Source organism: Vulpes lagopus, chromosome 5 (assembly GCF_018345385.1).
Source record: "Vulpes lagopus strain Blue_001 chromosome 5, ASM1834538v1, whole genome shotgun sequence".
NCBI lineage: Eukaryota > Metazoa > Chordata > Mammalia > Carnivora > Canidae > Vulpes > Vulpes lagopus.
In genome coordinates, this window is record NC_054828.1 from 96,597,709 (window position 1) to 96,612,395 (window position 14,687).

A 14,687-nucleotide genomic window follows, 5' to 3' on the forward strand; every position below is an offset into this window, starting at 1 on the left:
TCTCTGAGGTGGAGTGAGCATCCCAGGGCACTCTGCTTAAAGTAGGTGTTGGTATGTGGTGTGGGCCGAGGGCAGTGTGTCCTGGCCGGTGCCTATCCAGACATTCAATCCACGGTCAAACCATGGTCCACCTTTGGGGTTCGGAAAATACAGTCCTCTATGTGTTGGGGAAAAACAATGATTTGAAGTGCCCCAGCATGGGGGGCGCTGTTGAGAGCAGTTGGGGAGGCATAGGCAGGGCGCAGCAAAGGGCTATGAGGAGAGTAGGGAGATGTTCTGGAATGTGGGAGGCACCTGTGGGGAGCTGCGTGACAGGTGTTTGGTTTACCTTGTGGCAAAGTCTCTGTGAAGGCTTGTGGGAGCAGAGCATGTGGGGAGGAGAATTTGGGATGAGGCATGCACAGGCCTGTGCATCCCAAGGCATAGAGGGCCCAGCCTCACCCACCCTGCAGAGCCACTGGAGTAATCCCCATCACAGCCTGTGTGGGGAGGCCTCCTCAGCTTTCCAGGCAGCAATCCTTGCTCCTGCTCCAGCATCTTCACCCATCCCCTTCAGTGACCCCCGTCCTCCATCTCCCACCCCTCCTAGCTCGGCCAGGCCAGCCTAGGGTCCTGGTAGCTCACAGAGTCTGAGCCGGCCAGGCAGCCCCTGTAGGTGACTCAAACCACGGGGGCCACAAGGTGGAGTAGAATCCATCTTTCTAAGGTGGGCCAGAGCTGTTGTGACCACCTGGCCCCTACTGCACAGCCTGCAGGGGTGGAGATGGGGAAAGCAGGGAGTCCTGTCTCCAAGGTCAACCCTGGGCTGGTTCCAACCTCCCCACCCCCTACCTTCTCCAATATTCTTGCTGTGAGCTGTTACTAAAGTGAGTGTATGTTCTGTGGGGGCACACACTCCACCCTGGCGACAAGCACAGACAAGAGGAGTTAGCAGCCACAGTCTATAGACAGAAATAGGAGACCAGGGAAGTTGAGGTGCTTACTAGGGTGGCCCTTCTGCTTGCCCTCCCCATCTGCCTGCTTTCTTCCTCAAATGCACACACCTTTTCAGGTGTGTACACACCTCGGTCCTCATTAGGCAATTCCTGATGTCCTTTTCCTTTGGGGTGGGAGCAAAGGAAAGGCCCAGAGACTTCCATGCCCCTTGTCAGTGGGAATGAGCTTCAGGTGCAGAGGGAGGCCAGTGGGGATTGGGGCTCCTTCACTCCTTACTTTACTGCCCCCCCTTCTTCCCTCATCCTCAGAAGATGTACTAACCTTCACATGGACTTAGTTTCTAGTTATAAAGCTCATTCACATCAATTTTTGTCGATGATTCTGAACATCGGCCCCATTTTTCACTTGGAGAAACTGAGAACAAAAGATCACTTGACTTTCTCAAGGTCATTCAGAGGAGCAGGGACCACAGCCCCACCCCTAATCCAAGGCCAGCTTTGCATCCTAATCTAAGGCCTGGATATCTGGGTGTGGCCAGGCCTCCGCAGAGACCTCAGGCAGCTTTGACTGTGTAGGGAGGAACAGAAGGTCCGAGACCCCCTAGGGCATGGCCACGCACTCCCAGATGGAAGTCAGGCTACAGGTGGAGAAGGCTTGCAGGGCCAGGTTGATCCTGCTCCCCCTCTGTTCCTGGGCCTGAGTTTCTCCTCAGGCCATCCCTTGGCAGCTGTCCTCCTACCTTTAGGGTCACAAAGCATTTCCACCTGTAAGGGATCTGATTGTTCTCTGCTGGCGCTCAGGCTTACTGTCACGTTCCACAGGGAGTGAGCAAGCTGGGTGACCAGGGTGCCCCAGGGTGGCTGTGATTCTGGTGGAGAACCCCGTGTCCCCCCACCTCTCTCACCTCTTTGTCCTGACACTTGCCATCTCTTAGCCTCTGTCCTGTCCCTCCTCCGTGGGGTCCAAAGCAATCGTTCCTTTGCCCACCCCCACCCCTACCCCTTTGGTGTCCGCAAAGTTATGGAAATGTGAGAGGTGGCCCTGCGTCCTGCTCCACCAATGCCAGAATGCTTTCCTCCTCTCTCCATCGCCTCATCTTTTGGCTCCTTGTTCTTTTCATGACCTTCTTCCATTCCTCTTCTGTTCCTCTTGCTCTTTGGGGCACTCGGGGACATCGGAACAGAGGCCCTGTCTCCCAAAGGCCCATATACCTGTGCACCACCCCCCTGCAGCCCCACTGCCGCATGTCCCGGACCCTGGGGACAGAACCAGCTGCCCGCCGTCTAAGGGACCCAGGGACGCAGGCAAGGCGAGTCCCCTCCTGGCCAGCATCCTCGGCCGCCGGCAGGCACCCTTTCTCCTGCTCGGAGGAGAAGCAGCAGCAGAGGGGCCGCGGAGAGGCTGCCCAGGGATTTGGGGCGGCACCGGGCCGGGCGGCAGGGAAGCAGGGGCTCCGGCGAGGGGAGAAGGGAGGCCGGGCCCAGCTCCCCCGCAGCTGCGCCTGGTGGCAGCTGGCCAGGCTGTGGAGTGAAGCGCTGCCTGCGGCTCTCGCAGGGAAATGTGATTTCCCCTTGAGTGAAGCGGACTGTGCAGTGTGGAAATTGGCTCTTTTCTGAGCGAGCGCGGCTGTTGTGGAGTCGGGGCGGGCTGGGGCCCGCGGGAGGCCGCGCTGGCCCCTGGAGTGAGCCGGGAGCAGCCATGTGCTGAGAACTCATTAGGGATAAATCAAACCAGTACCAGCATGAAGCCAACACCCGCCCCCCCCCCCACCCCCTCCCGCCGAGACCCCCACTCCCTCCTCCACCCTCCCCCACGCCAGGGAGCCGAGCCCACTGCACACGGACCGTCACGCGCAGCACAGGGGCGTGCAGCCTGCCGCGCTCCGGGAGCCACCCGCGCCCCCACCCCCACCCCCCACCCCGCCCCGTTCATTTGCAAATAAATCTTTTTGTTTGGTTTTTGTTTGTTTGCTTTGGGGAAGGGGCGTTGGTTGCAAGCTTAACTTACATACAGCCCCCACTTTGCCCCGAGTGTGGTCGGCCTTTCAAACCACTGTCATCTTCCCATCACCATCACCTCCTTTTCAGGGCTGCCCCTGCCATTCTGAAAGGCCCCCGGCCCCCAGCCACGTTGGTTCTCCCACCAGGTATGTGTGTGTCCCCACCCCCCGGAGATGAGAGCACCCTGGGGCCACAACCCAGGGAGTGTGGCCAGAAGCTTCCTTGGGTGGGATCTGTTTAGCTACAGTCCCCCCACCCCCACCCCCACCCCCAGGGGACTTCACTGCAACAGGACACACATGGTCCAGAAAGGGGTGAGCTTGGTCTGAATGGAAACTCATTTCCCCACCAAAGGAAGAAGGGAAGAGAAACAGAAATGCTTAAGAAAGAAGGAAGGGGGAAAAAAGAAAAGAAAAGAAAAAAGAAAAAGAAAAAGAAAAGAAAAAAAAAGAAAAGAAAAGAAAAAAGAAAAGAAAAAAGAAAAGAAAGAAAAGAAAGAAAAGAAAAGAAAAGAAAAGAAAAGAAAAGAAAAGAAAAGAAAAGAAAAGAAAAAAGAAAAGAAAGGCTCAAGACTGGGGAAGCTGGCTGGAGGAGCCAGGGAAAAGGGGCTGCTCTGCTTGCCATTCCAGAGACCGAATTTGGGGGGTACCAGAACCTGCTAGTTCTTGTTATCACAAGGAGGCCCCCAGTCATCACCTTTGTTTCTCCCACCCCTTCCTCAGAGAGAGGGGCCAGGGATGTAGCTAAGGAGCCCAGAGAGAGCTGGGGTATGGGCCTCTGACCCTGCTCTGTAGCCTCCCCTTTGGAGACCCCAGGGGACCTCAGCTTCCTCACTTGTAGAATGCTCCTGGGCCATGAGATGCAGCCCTAACGTTGTGATTCAGTAGTTGCCTGGGTCAGTGAAAGGCATTCCCAGCCTCATCTGACTGGTTCAGGTATGAAGCCTCTTTCTCCCAAATTCCCCAGGTAATTTTCCATGAAACACTGTACAAAACACCATAGTTCCATATTTGGAATCAGGTCTCTGTTGGGGTGGGGTGGGGTGGCTTCTGGTGCCCCACTCACCCAGGGCACTGGAGCCCCATCTTGGCCAGGGGAGCTAAGCTGGGCTTCTAAATGATTCCAGGACTGGGCCAGAAACCAAAGCAAGGCTGAGGAGCCACAGTTAAAAAAGTGGGGGCGGAAAAGTCTGCTGAGCCCTGGCATTCCTCCATAGGTTAACCTGGGAGTCTCTCGAGAACCACCTACTATGTGCCAGGCTCGAAGACAAACACTTAGCCAAGAGCAAGAGAAATCCTATTGAATTCCATCACCCACCACCTCCACCCCACATCTTTCGGACTTAGAAATAAGACTTTCCCGAAAGTCACTAGGGCACAAGGTGGGAAAGTGCTGAAGGCCATGAGAGAGATCTAAAGTGCTTTCAGGTTTCAGATCCTATTCTCAAAATCCTTCTTCCTCCTTCCAGGCCTTTCTTGGGCAGGCATCCCTGTCTTCTCCAAGCAGCAGAGCTAGGAACACCAACTGCAAACCCTAAACCCCCCTGGGGCCTAAAAGGCCCAGATGTGTCTTTCCAGAAAAGGGCTTCCTGTGCTTTCGTTCCCAGGCGGGAGTAGGGTGCTCTCGGTGAGGCACACAGAAAATGTTAGCGACCTTTCGGGAAGGGGAAGAGGAAGAGGGGGCTCAGGGCCTAGAGGAGCTTGGCTTGGCAGCTGCGGCTCCCTGTGCAGGCTTGGCTGGTCCCCCTTTGTCCCATCTCAATACTCACCCCTCCCCAGCTCAGCAGGCTTCCCCCCCTCCCCCGCCCCATCTCTGACCACAGCCTGGTGGAACAGAAGGGAAGGGAGAAGGAAGAGGTGTTGACGCTGGGAAAGGAGACACAGGAGAGTGGGCAGAGGGCACACAGGGACAGAGACTCCAGCTGGCTGCGGGTTCTAGGTCTTTGGGTTCTTCTTTCCTGTAAGCTCCTGCTAAGTGGTGGTGACAGTGATCGCAGTCTTGGGGGATCAGGGGCCTCACCTCCCTGATCTCTACTCCCCACTTAAGGAGGGTGGAGAGAGGGGTCCGGAGGGGCTGCAGCACCATGATGGGAGGGGTGCTGTCCTAGAAGGGGGAGCAGGTGCCTTTTCTCAGCAGCCAGCCCAGGGTGGGGGTGGGGCTGGGGTGGGGGTGGGCTGAGACCCAGGCCAAGGCTCAAGGCCCATCTGAGCATGTCGCCTGCTAAGGAGGAGCGGAGGCGGGGGAGGGGAGGGCGGGGAGGTGAATAAATAATAGGAAATAAAACTTCATGAAGCAGAAAATAAAAGGCAGATTATACAGATGTGGCAATTTGAAGGATCATTGCCTCTGTCCTCTTTTTAACTGCTGCATCTGGAGTTTTGAAGCAGCTTATCCTCTCCCTCCCTCTGCCAGGTCCCCGCCTGGCTGGAGGCCCCCACGGGGCCAAGGCACGAGTGGGGACAGGGACTCCAACCACTCAGCCAGTGGTGTTTCCTGGCCCCGGCCGTGCTGCTGCCCAGCCTTGGCTGGGCCTGGGGGGCTGGGGCAGTGGGTGAAAGGGGGAGGTGGAGCTGAGTGTTTCGGGGTGAAGCGCTGAGTGAGGTGTGTTTGGGGCTGTGCTTGTGTGAGAAGGCGAACATCTGCCAGACAGCAGGGTCTGGGTGAAGACAGGGTTGGTCACTAGGAGTGTGGACAGGGCAGGGATGACAGGAGGGACCCGCATGGTCAGGAACTGCGTGCGGAAGGGCACCCCTTGCAGAAGGGGCTTTGGCTGAGGGGTAGCTGGAGGGTGAAGTCTAAATCTCTCCGTATCTTCCTGCAGGCAGCTTCTTTCTTCCTCTTCATCAAAATTCATTTGTTAAGCTTCAATTTGACACTGTGCCAGGTGCTATATAAACAGACACGGTCCCTGCCCTTAAGGAATTTCCAACCTAAGACGCGCACACACACATTGACATTTTGTTTATTTTATTTTAAATATTAATGTATTCCCCACCTTGTTCCAGAGAGGATTTGAGACAGCTCACAGGAAACGCATTCGATAAATTAGTCAAATATAAATAGGAAATAAAGCATCAGGACCACAGAAAATCCAGTGAGGGGTCCCGAGCAGCCACAGTTGAGCTGTAAATCGGCCCAAACCTCGAGCCTCGTGGTGTTGGCCAAGTGGAAGGGCTTTTACAGGAGCTTACCTGACCTCGTTCGCTGGATGAGAGTCCCTGCTTTTCCAGCCACGTACCTCCTCCAGACCCTGTCCACATCACAGCAGACAAAGACAAAGATGTCAGAAAGCCAGAAGCTTCCACCTGACACCAAAGGTGAGAGGCCCATTTGGCTCAAATATCCTCATAATGCTGGTGTGTTGCCTCTCAAATCAACTGTCACAGAATCATTAATGGAAAACGGGAGTCAGAAGGGGACAGGCTTAGGGGACGCTACTGAATCCAGTCTCATGGGTAATAAGTAACTTCCCTATGGAAACTGACCCTTTCCGGGAAGATCACGGAGGCCGAGTCCTGTCCAGTTAGACCTCCGGGTCTGAAATCCAGAGCAGAGATCAGAGCTGAAGATCTCAGAGCAGAAGATCACAGCCTCCAGCCTCCATCGGGAGGCTTTCCCAGCGGCTCTCCTGCAGGCCTCGGAACGCTGCACGTTAGAGGAAGGCTGAGTTCCGGGGTTGGAGGCACAGGCGGAGGAAAGATAGAAACAGAACATAGAAGGACCTGGAGAACACGGAAGCTGGAAGCCAGGGGTGCGGGGTGCGGGTGGGGGACATAGTTTCGAGAGTTACACTTTTGGACTGCAGGTGTTGCACCCTGAGCCATGGAAACCAATTTGCCCTGCTCCTACCTTTGGGAAGCTGGGAGATGGGAAGATGTTCTACTGGGAGCAGAGACAGAAGGAAGAGGGAAGGGGAGCGAGGGGAGAGCCAGGGAAGTGAGGGATGTGGGAAGTCATAGACTTCTCACATGGAGCTGGGCTCAAGGAAAGCTTCCTGGAGGAGATGGCATCCGGAGACAGCTGGTTTCCTCTCCTTTTAGGTACCAGTGGTACTCAGAGTTTCTCAGCAGCTGGTCCCAGTCCCCATCCTTTGGGTGATACTATCCCCACCCGCCACCCTCATCTCAGCAGATGGACTCTGATTTCCCTAGGCCCCTGACTCTAGTGATGGCTCAGAGATGGGCACACGGTTCAAAGTGGTCAGCTCCAAGAGACTGTATTCCTAGACATGAGTTTGAACTTTCCAAGAAGAGATAGTCTCTATGTGCTGGACCAGCACCACGAAGAGCGATATTTGGTAGCTGCTGGGGCCCTCTTGGTACCATGAGGGCTGCTCCTGCCTCCTGGGGGCACAGAGCCCAGAGGAACAGAGGGAAATGGGGGCAAGGCTTAGTTGAGAGTCCTAGCTCAAGCCTCATCTGACCTGGATATAGACTGTCCCATTATGGGAGTGATCAAATGTCCTTTTTTTTTTTTTTTTTTTTTTTAGTAAAGTCCATTTGAGTTAAGATTTGTAACTTGCAAATTCCAGGCAGAGGGAAATCCAAGGCCTTGAATTTAGAAAAGCAGAACCCAAACAGCAGCCCCCAAGGACGGGCAGGTGCATGTGGTGAGGCCCACAAGGTTACGGACTAACAGCTAACTTGAGAGCCTTTCCTTCAGTGCCAGGCATTGTTCTGGGTCATTTTACTTATTCCTCACCAGGACTTTGTGAAGAAAATAGTGTTATTATTCCCATTTGATAAAGAAGCAAATCAGAGTACAAGGGGCTTGGGAGCTGGCCTGTGGTCAGACAGCTAGAAGAGAGAACATTCTGGGACTTGATCCTAGACAGTCCAATTCCAGGCCCTGGCTAGTGAGCCCAGATCACGCTGGGCCTTGTGCAGGGTCAGACAGGTTCCTGAGTCAAAGGTCGCTGAGAGGTGAGGGGCACGAAGGCTGAGAAGACATTGGATTTGATGATTAAGCATCATCAGTGGCCCTTTTGGTGTGTCCCCATTTCTGGGAAGGGTAGAGCAGAAGCCAGTTTGCAAGGTGTGAGTGGGAGCCAGGTGTGAATGGGAGCCGGGCGAGGGAGAGAAACAGCTGGCAAAGACCACACATCTGTGGGTCCCAGCTATAGGCAGCAAAGAGTAAAACTCAGGCTTTTCTTTTTCTTTTTCCTCCCAAGGGTGGTATACTGGAATTTGTTTGCAAGGTGGGATAAGGAAGGTGGTAGAAAGTAGGCCCAAAGACCTGGATGGGACCCCTGAGGGAGAGAGGTCATGGCAGGCAGGAGAAGCAGGGACAGTGTGTGGTCAGTCCCAGATATACAGTGAGCACTTCTTCTAGAGAAGGGAAGAGAAAGGGACGGGTAAAGGTGTGAGCCACAGTTGGACGGCAAGGGGGCACAGACATCCAGAAAAGTTAGCAGAGGGGCGGTGGGAGGAGCCATTATGGAGAGCCATAAGTACCTTGGAGTATGTGCCAGCATGGGCATGCACGTGGGCATAGGGGGCAAGGGAGGAAGGAGGGTCCGGTGGGGGATTGCCAGGTTGTCCTAAGTCTCCAGGCCATTGATTTTTCTCCTCCATTTTCATCTTTTATTTTAGACTTACAGAAAAGTTGCACAGGTGGTGTAGTGTCTGCAGGCCATATTCTGACCCTACCTATTGGCCTTATTCACTCAAGTCACATCATTTTCCTAAAGCAAGACTCCCAGGCCATGAGCCTGTGCCTCTTCTGCTGATAAAGCACACTCTTGGGCTGCAGGTGAGGGCCTGAGTGACCAGACCCCACCACAGCCATACCACCGTGTTCCCTTGCCCACTGCCACCGCAATCCTGCAGCCCAGCTTCTAACGTAGCCCACCTGTTGTCGCCATCTGACTCTGACCCTCAAAGAAAAAGACCCAGGCCTTGGACCTCAGTGGCCTTTTATTCTTTTCTGGTGCCTGATGAATGACCCACAAATGAACGTTATCAGCAGAAAGCCACACAAAACAGAGATTCTGGGGGACCAGGAAGAGGTTACATCTGGGGTGTCACCTGGGTCACGGCAGGCCCAGGGCCCTGGAGACTGAGCTTCCCTAGAGGGGAAAAGAGGAGCCAAAGACAAACTTCAGCCAGCCTTGCAGAGCCTGAGCCCATTACCAAGAACCTGTGCCCACCCCACTGTCAGCAAAGAGATCACCAACCCACCTCCCAGGTGGGAAAGGAAGGAAGGGTCGACACAGGTCAGACACAGGCCTGAGGGTTGGCACTGCCCTATGCCTCAGGACTGGGACGGGGAGCTCACTCAGTTTTCACTTTTGTGGGGATAATACTTTGGGGAAAATACTTTGGGGAACTCTAGGCTGCCCCCATATGGTTCTGGATACCCTTTCTCCTTCCATCTATCGGATGATGAAGATGTCAGAGTCGCAACCCTCTCCTTGGCGGACTGCTCCAGAAGGTGGGAGGCCTGGCCTGGATCACTGTGGATTTAGGGAAGTGGAAGGCTCTGGTTCTAGTGATGGTTGGGGACAAACAGACTAACTTCCTCTTCTTCAGGGAGCAGAGCTCTGCGGCTGGACACAGGGGCCCCACAAGCTTGAAAGGTGCAAGCCCGCCCCCCAGTGGCCGCAGGTCAGAACTGCAGCCTAACCACGCAGCCTGCACCTTCCCAGGACTCCAGGCCAAGGGACGCCTAGGCAGCATTGGCCCGCTGCCGCCGGCCCCCCCCCCCCGCCCCGCCCCCCCGCAGTCACCACCTGTCTCTGATGGCTTCCCGCGCCCAGGTGAAAGAGAGGTGCCAGTTCTACTTGAACAAAGAAGCATCAAAGTGCCACACACATGCACAAATGTGGATAAACCTCTGCCTTTTTTATTCTGGTTTTAGAAATAAGGATATGCGTTCAGTGAGGTCAAATAACCCACTCAAGGCCAAGCTTGTGTCAGTCCTGGGGCAAGTCTCATCCACCTGATGTTAGGTTTTCACCTATTAACTGCACATCAGTGACCCAAGCTGCTTTTAAAAACAAAAACAAAAACAAAAACAAAAACAAAAACATAATCATGCCCTCGACCCAGACCTACTGAATCTGAATCCCTTAGCATGGGATTTGTTCCTGAGGATGGGAATGCATCCTCAGCATGCCTCCCCAGCAAGATAAAGTGTGCTTCTATACTGATAGCAAGGACCAGAGAACAGGACTGTTACCTCCCAGAGGCCAGAGACATGTTCCAGTCATTTTGGAAATCCCTGTACTAGCCCATAAAAAGTGGTCAATATTATTTCTGAAATGAATGAATGAGTAGATGAACAAATGATTCTGAGGTCCCCTCTGGCTCACAGTCTTCCACACATGCACACAGACCTACACACGCACATACAGACACGCAGAGGTACAGACACACCTAGATGAAGGGAGACTAAGCCTGGCACCCTGCAGGTGGCTCCAGCTGCTCAGAACGGCCTGACCCTCCCTTCCTCACACATTTGTGCACGCCTGCATTTATTGTGCGCTCACTGAGTACCTGGCCCGGCCCCAGGCCCTGGCCAGACACCTCTTATGGTCTCTGAGGGCCAGCCCCACTTGGTGGAGTTCCAGGCCACGGGGCTGGTTACAAACACAGAGGGAGGAGGCCCCCCACCCTCTGGCAGGAAGGCCAGAGAGGCAATGCGTCAGCCAGCAGGCGGCAGACAGGCAGCAGAGGCCCCTCTTGGCGGGCAGCCTGCTCGCACACTTGGCTGAACAGAGACAATGGTGGCTGCTTCTCCAACCCAGCCTCCTTCCCACAGGCAGAGTCTGAGGTCCATGAGTGTCCGGAACCTCCCCCAGAGCCCAGCTGGGAGGCAGAGGGCAGCACAAGGGGACTTCCCAGGGAGGGGAGCAAAGCCCCCTATGAGCTGGTGGGGGGAGGGTTCTGGAAGTGGCCCTGGCACCCCTCTTGGGAATGCAACTTTATGGGATGGGGTGTGTGGAAGGGAGCCAGGCTTCTACCTGGCCCTCACAGCTCTCAGCTCCTTCCAAGAGAGCCCCCCGGGGGATGTGTCACATCTTGCCCCTCAGCCCTCTCCCAGGGTCTGAACCTGGAGGACCTCATTCCCTGCTCTGGAGGAACAAAGGCCCCTTGTTCCCAGACTCTCCACAGAGCTCTGGAGGCTCCAACCCCTTCTGGCCCTCACCGACCACCAATAGGTCTGCTCTGATGATTAGCAATTGGGTGTATGAGGTGGGGCCTCCTTCATTTGCCCCTGGTGCATGGATGATTGTAGGGGGGAAGGACACAAAGGCCGGGGGCCCAAGAATCAGCCTCACTGAATTTGTTCTTGAAACCCTGCCCTCCCAAGGCCTACCTGTCAGGGGGCAGGGCTGAGCCACCCTGCTGTCACCTGAGGATGGCTGGGGTCTCCCAGGACCTCTCACCACAGGTCACCAGACTCCCAGCGCAAGACCACCCCCAGGGCTATGGCTCCACTGGTTTGACTGCCCAGAGGCTTCCGCTGCCTCAGCCTCCCTTCTGGAAGCTCAGAACCCAGGAGTACTCTGAATTTCAAATGAGTGCTGAGCTGCCCCTGGGAGTACAGCCAAACTCTTATCCATCCTACCCTGAGAGTGAGCAGGGACTGGGGCAGCTGGGGGCCAACCTGGGGGTGGGCACAGAGTATTAGGAAAGTTCCAGTGAACAGGGAGGGAGGATCACAGAGAAATCGGGGTTGTCCTTCAGTGGAAAGGGGAAGGGCCTCATCCCCCATCAGGGACCCACTGAAATGAGGCTCCTCTGTGGGGTCTCATCTCAGGTCCATCCCGGACATGTGGTCAGAGTCTGTGAGGTGGCATCAGCCTCACAGCTGATTGCGGTTCCTCTTGGGTATGATCTTCCGGTAAGTTCTGCGCTCTGAGATGTTACGCTTCACCTTGGCAGTGGTGGGGGCCTCCTCCTGGTGTAGCGACGGGCTGGAGTGGGACTTCTTCAGGCTGGGCTTGGGCTCCTGAGTGCCTCCAGCTTCCCTCCCCAGCTGCTCTTCCCACAGGTCCAGGTCATCTGAGGAGCAGTGGAGACGGGCCACCAGCAGCTGCACGTAGGTCTCGTAGCGGGTTTTCTGCAATACACGGGACCCGCCACCTTAGCGCCACCCTGGCTCCAGGGCTGGAGGAAGCTGGAATCATGGGGGACAGACCACTCACATGTGAACAAGACTCTGGTGGTAAAGATTTCTGCAAAAGGAGTGCTGGGCCAACAGCCAACATCTGTACTGAGCTTGACTTTGCAGACTTTGCAGGACACAGCAGCAACGTGCCCAAAACGTGCAGTTATCTGGACAGTTTTACAATAACACCTACCAGCCCAGGCTTGTTCTAACAGCCACCACCTTGTAATGCTGTAACTAACGCCTCCAGAACACGTTACATCTCTGAGACACTAAAAGATCCATAACCCACTAGGCCTGATCTGTGCAGCGCTGCACACAAACAGCTCACATCTGTACTGAAGCCTAATTGAGTCTGAATAGCATTTTAACAATTGGCATCTGGAGAGTGGGATGCTAACTACCTTCATCTGTTTAACTCTCCGAAGGCCTCCATAACTAGCAGCTTTCAGATGCGGGTGGGGTCCCAGGGTACTGAGTGTATGCTCATCCTCCACCCCACCTGATCCTCATCCCAGCCCTGGCTGACTGGGTCGCCAGGGAATCGTTTTCTCCACCTTATAAAGAAGGGAATGAGATCTAGGGAGGGCCAAGGTTGCAGCTGACCATAGGCAGGGAGAGGCTAGGATTCTGCAGGCAGGGATGGGTCCTGTCACCCCCAGAGACTCTGGGAAACGGTGCATCCACCGCTGAGGACCACCTACCAAGCTAAGGGATGAGCCAAAAAGGCAGGGAGAAGGCAGCATGAGACCTGGCGAGCACAGTCCAGGATGACACAGATGCTTCCTTCTCTGGTCTCTGCCTCTGGATGGCTCTGATCCTCTCTGTCCTCATACTGCCCCCTCCTCTGCCCCTCTTGGCTTCAGATCCCAGAATGTGTGCACTGACCAGAGGCCTAAGATGTAAGATGAAGGAGGGAGGGTAAGATGTGGGGCCACGGGATAAAACAGTGCGGCACAGATCAGATTATTCCTTAGTTAAGACTATGAGGCACGGCCCTGCCTGGAATAGGATGTGAATTCATCAAGTTTGGAGAAATTGTTTAATCTCTCCCTGCCTGCTTCCTCATCTGTAAAGGGAGGATGACGGTCCCTACCTCAGAGTTGTTAGACGCCTAAATAAGATAATACCGGCAAGTATTACAAGCTCTATACATACTGTCTACTAGTACTAGGTAGGTATTAGGGAAAATAATTCAACTAAAATACAGTTTTCCTTTCAATTTAGGTAAAGGCGAATATAGTATGCTCCTAGGTGAAAGTGATAAAGAGTCCGCTGGAAGAGTTTGCAGACCAGCAGCTGCCAGGTGCCCCCAGGACAAGGGAAGGGGCCTGCGTGCACAGGGACACGCACGCGGCACAGGGCGCTGCGGGCCGCCGAATGCGGCCACGAGAGGGCGGCAGAGCGCCGCGCCGGGGCGGGGGGGGGGGGGGGTGCGGAGAGGCGGGCGGGGGGACTCCGGCGCCTGACCTCGTACTCCAGGTACTCCTTCCGCAAGCGGTACTCCTCCAGCTCGCGGCCGCGGCCCCGCCTCTCCGGTAGGTTCCGCTGCAGATCGAGCAGGTCGTCGGAGGCAGCGTCCAGGCAGTTCTCGTGGGATCGGTGCTGCTCCTCCTGGGAGCGGGGAAGCGGGGGAGCAGGGAAGCTGTCCCACCGCTCCGTCCCGGGCCCCGGCGCGCAGCGCAGCCCCCATCCCCGCACGCCGCTCCCGGGCCCAGGCGCTCGGCGCACCCGCTCGGGCTGGCCAGGCCAGGCGCGCAGCCCCGCCCTCCCGTCGGCCCGTCCCGCTCCCGGGGGCCGTACCAGCGTGCTCTGGGCGGGGCCCACAGGCAGGATGGGCCGGACAAATCTGCGCTGGGAGCCCACGGCGGCAGGGAAGGGCGGCGCCGAGTGCGTGGCGGCCGCCAGGTTGATGCGCGCGATCCAGGAACTCATCTCCTTCGCGGTGCTGAGGGCAGAGGAGGCCGTTAGTCCCAGGGTGACCGAGTCGGCCCTGTCCCTCTCGCCCCAGCCTCCTGCGGGCTGCACAGTCTTCCAGACTCTCAAGACCCAGAGCCTCAAAGAGCCAGAAGCCGGTCACCAGCCGAGGTGGCTGACCTCTGCGGGTGGTTTTTATCATCTGTCAAAGAGGAAAATCTAGGAAAGCAATGGAGTTTAGATCAAATGCAAAAAAAAAAAAAAAATCAGTGGCTAGAGGCTTTCCTGGAATCCTCTGTTCATAAGTAGGAGGCTGGTCCGGGGCTTCCAGGGAAGAGGCCCCTGCAGTGGCAAAGTGGGCAGGGTCAGAGGAGGCCTTGGGTGCAGCCCTAGGACCCCTGCCGGCTGCGGCTTTCTAATGTTCCGGGCCAAGAAGGCAGTTCCCGGGGATCCCTGGGGGGCTCAGTGGTTTGGCGCCTGCCTTCTGCCCAGGGCGTGATCCTGGAGTCCTGGGATTGAGTCCCGCATCCGGCTCCCTGCATGGAGCCTGCTTCTGCCTCTGCCTGTGTCTCTGTCCCTCTCTCATGAATAAATAAATAAAATCTTAAAAAAAAAAAAAAAAAAAGAAGGCAATTCCCACCAAGGCCCCAGCCAGCAGCCATCAGAGGGTGAGCGTGAGATCAGGGAGAGGAGGGCTAGGGCCTTGCTGCTTGGCGGGCA

General features: G+C 55.8%; 1 protein-coding gene across 4 annotated transcripts in view; it reads right to left on the minus strand.

The window, feature by feature from the left end:
- Window positions 1-9,757: 9,757 nt before the first annotated feature.
- PSD4 (pleckstrin and Sec7 domain containing 4) overlaps window positions 9,758-14,687 on the minus strand; it is a 35,475-nt gene continuing 30,545 nt past the window's right edge. For all 4 annotated transcript variants that reach the window (XM_041755859.1, XM_041755856.1, XM_041755858.1 and 1 more), the window contains 3 exons: window positions 13,854-13,998; window positions 13,521-13,664; window positions 9,758-12,002 (listed from right to left, as the gene is read on the minus strand). In XM_041755859.1, coding sequence (XP_041611793.1) covers window positions 11,745-12,002; window positions 13,521-13,664; window positions 13,854-13,998 — 547 coding nt within the window. In that variant the 3' untranslated portion in view covers window positions 9,758-11,744. The remainder of the gene's footprint in view (window positions 12,003-13,520; window positions 13,665-13,853; window positions 13,999-14,687) is intronic.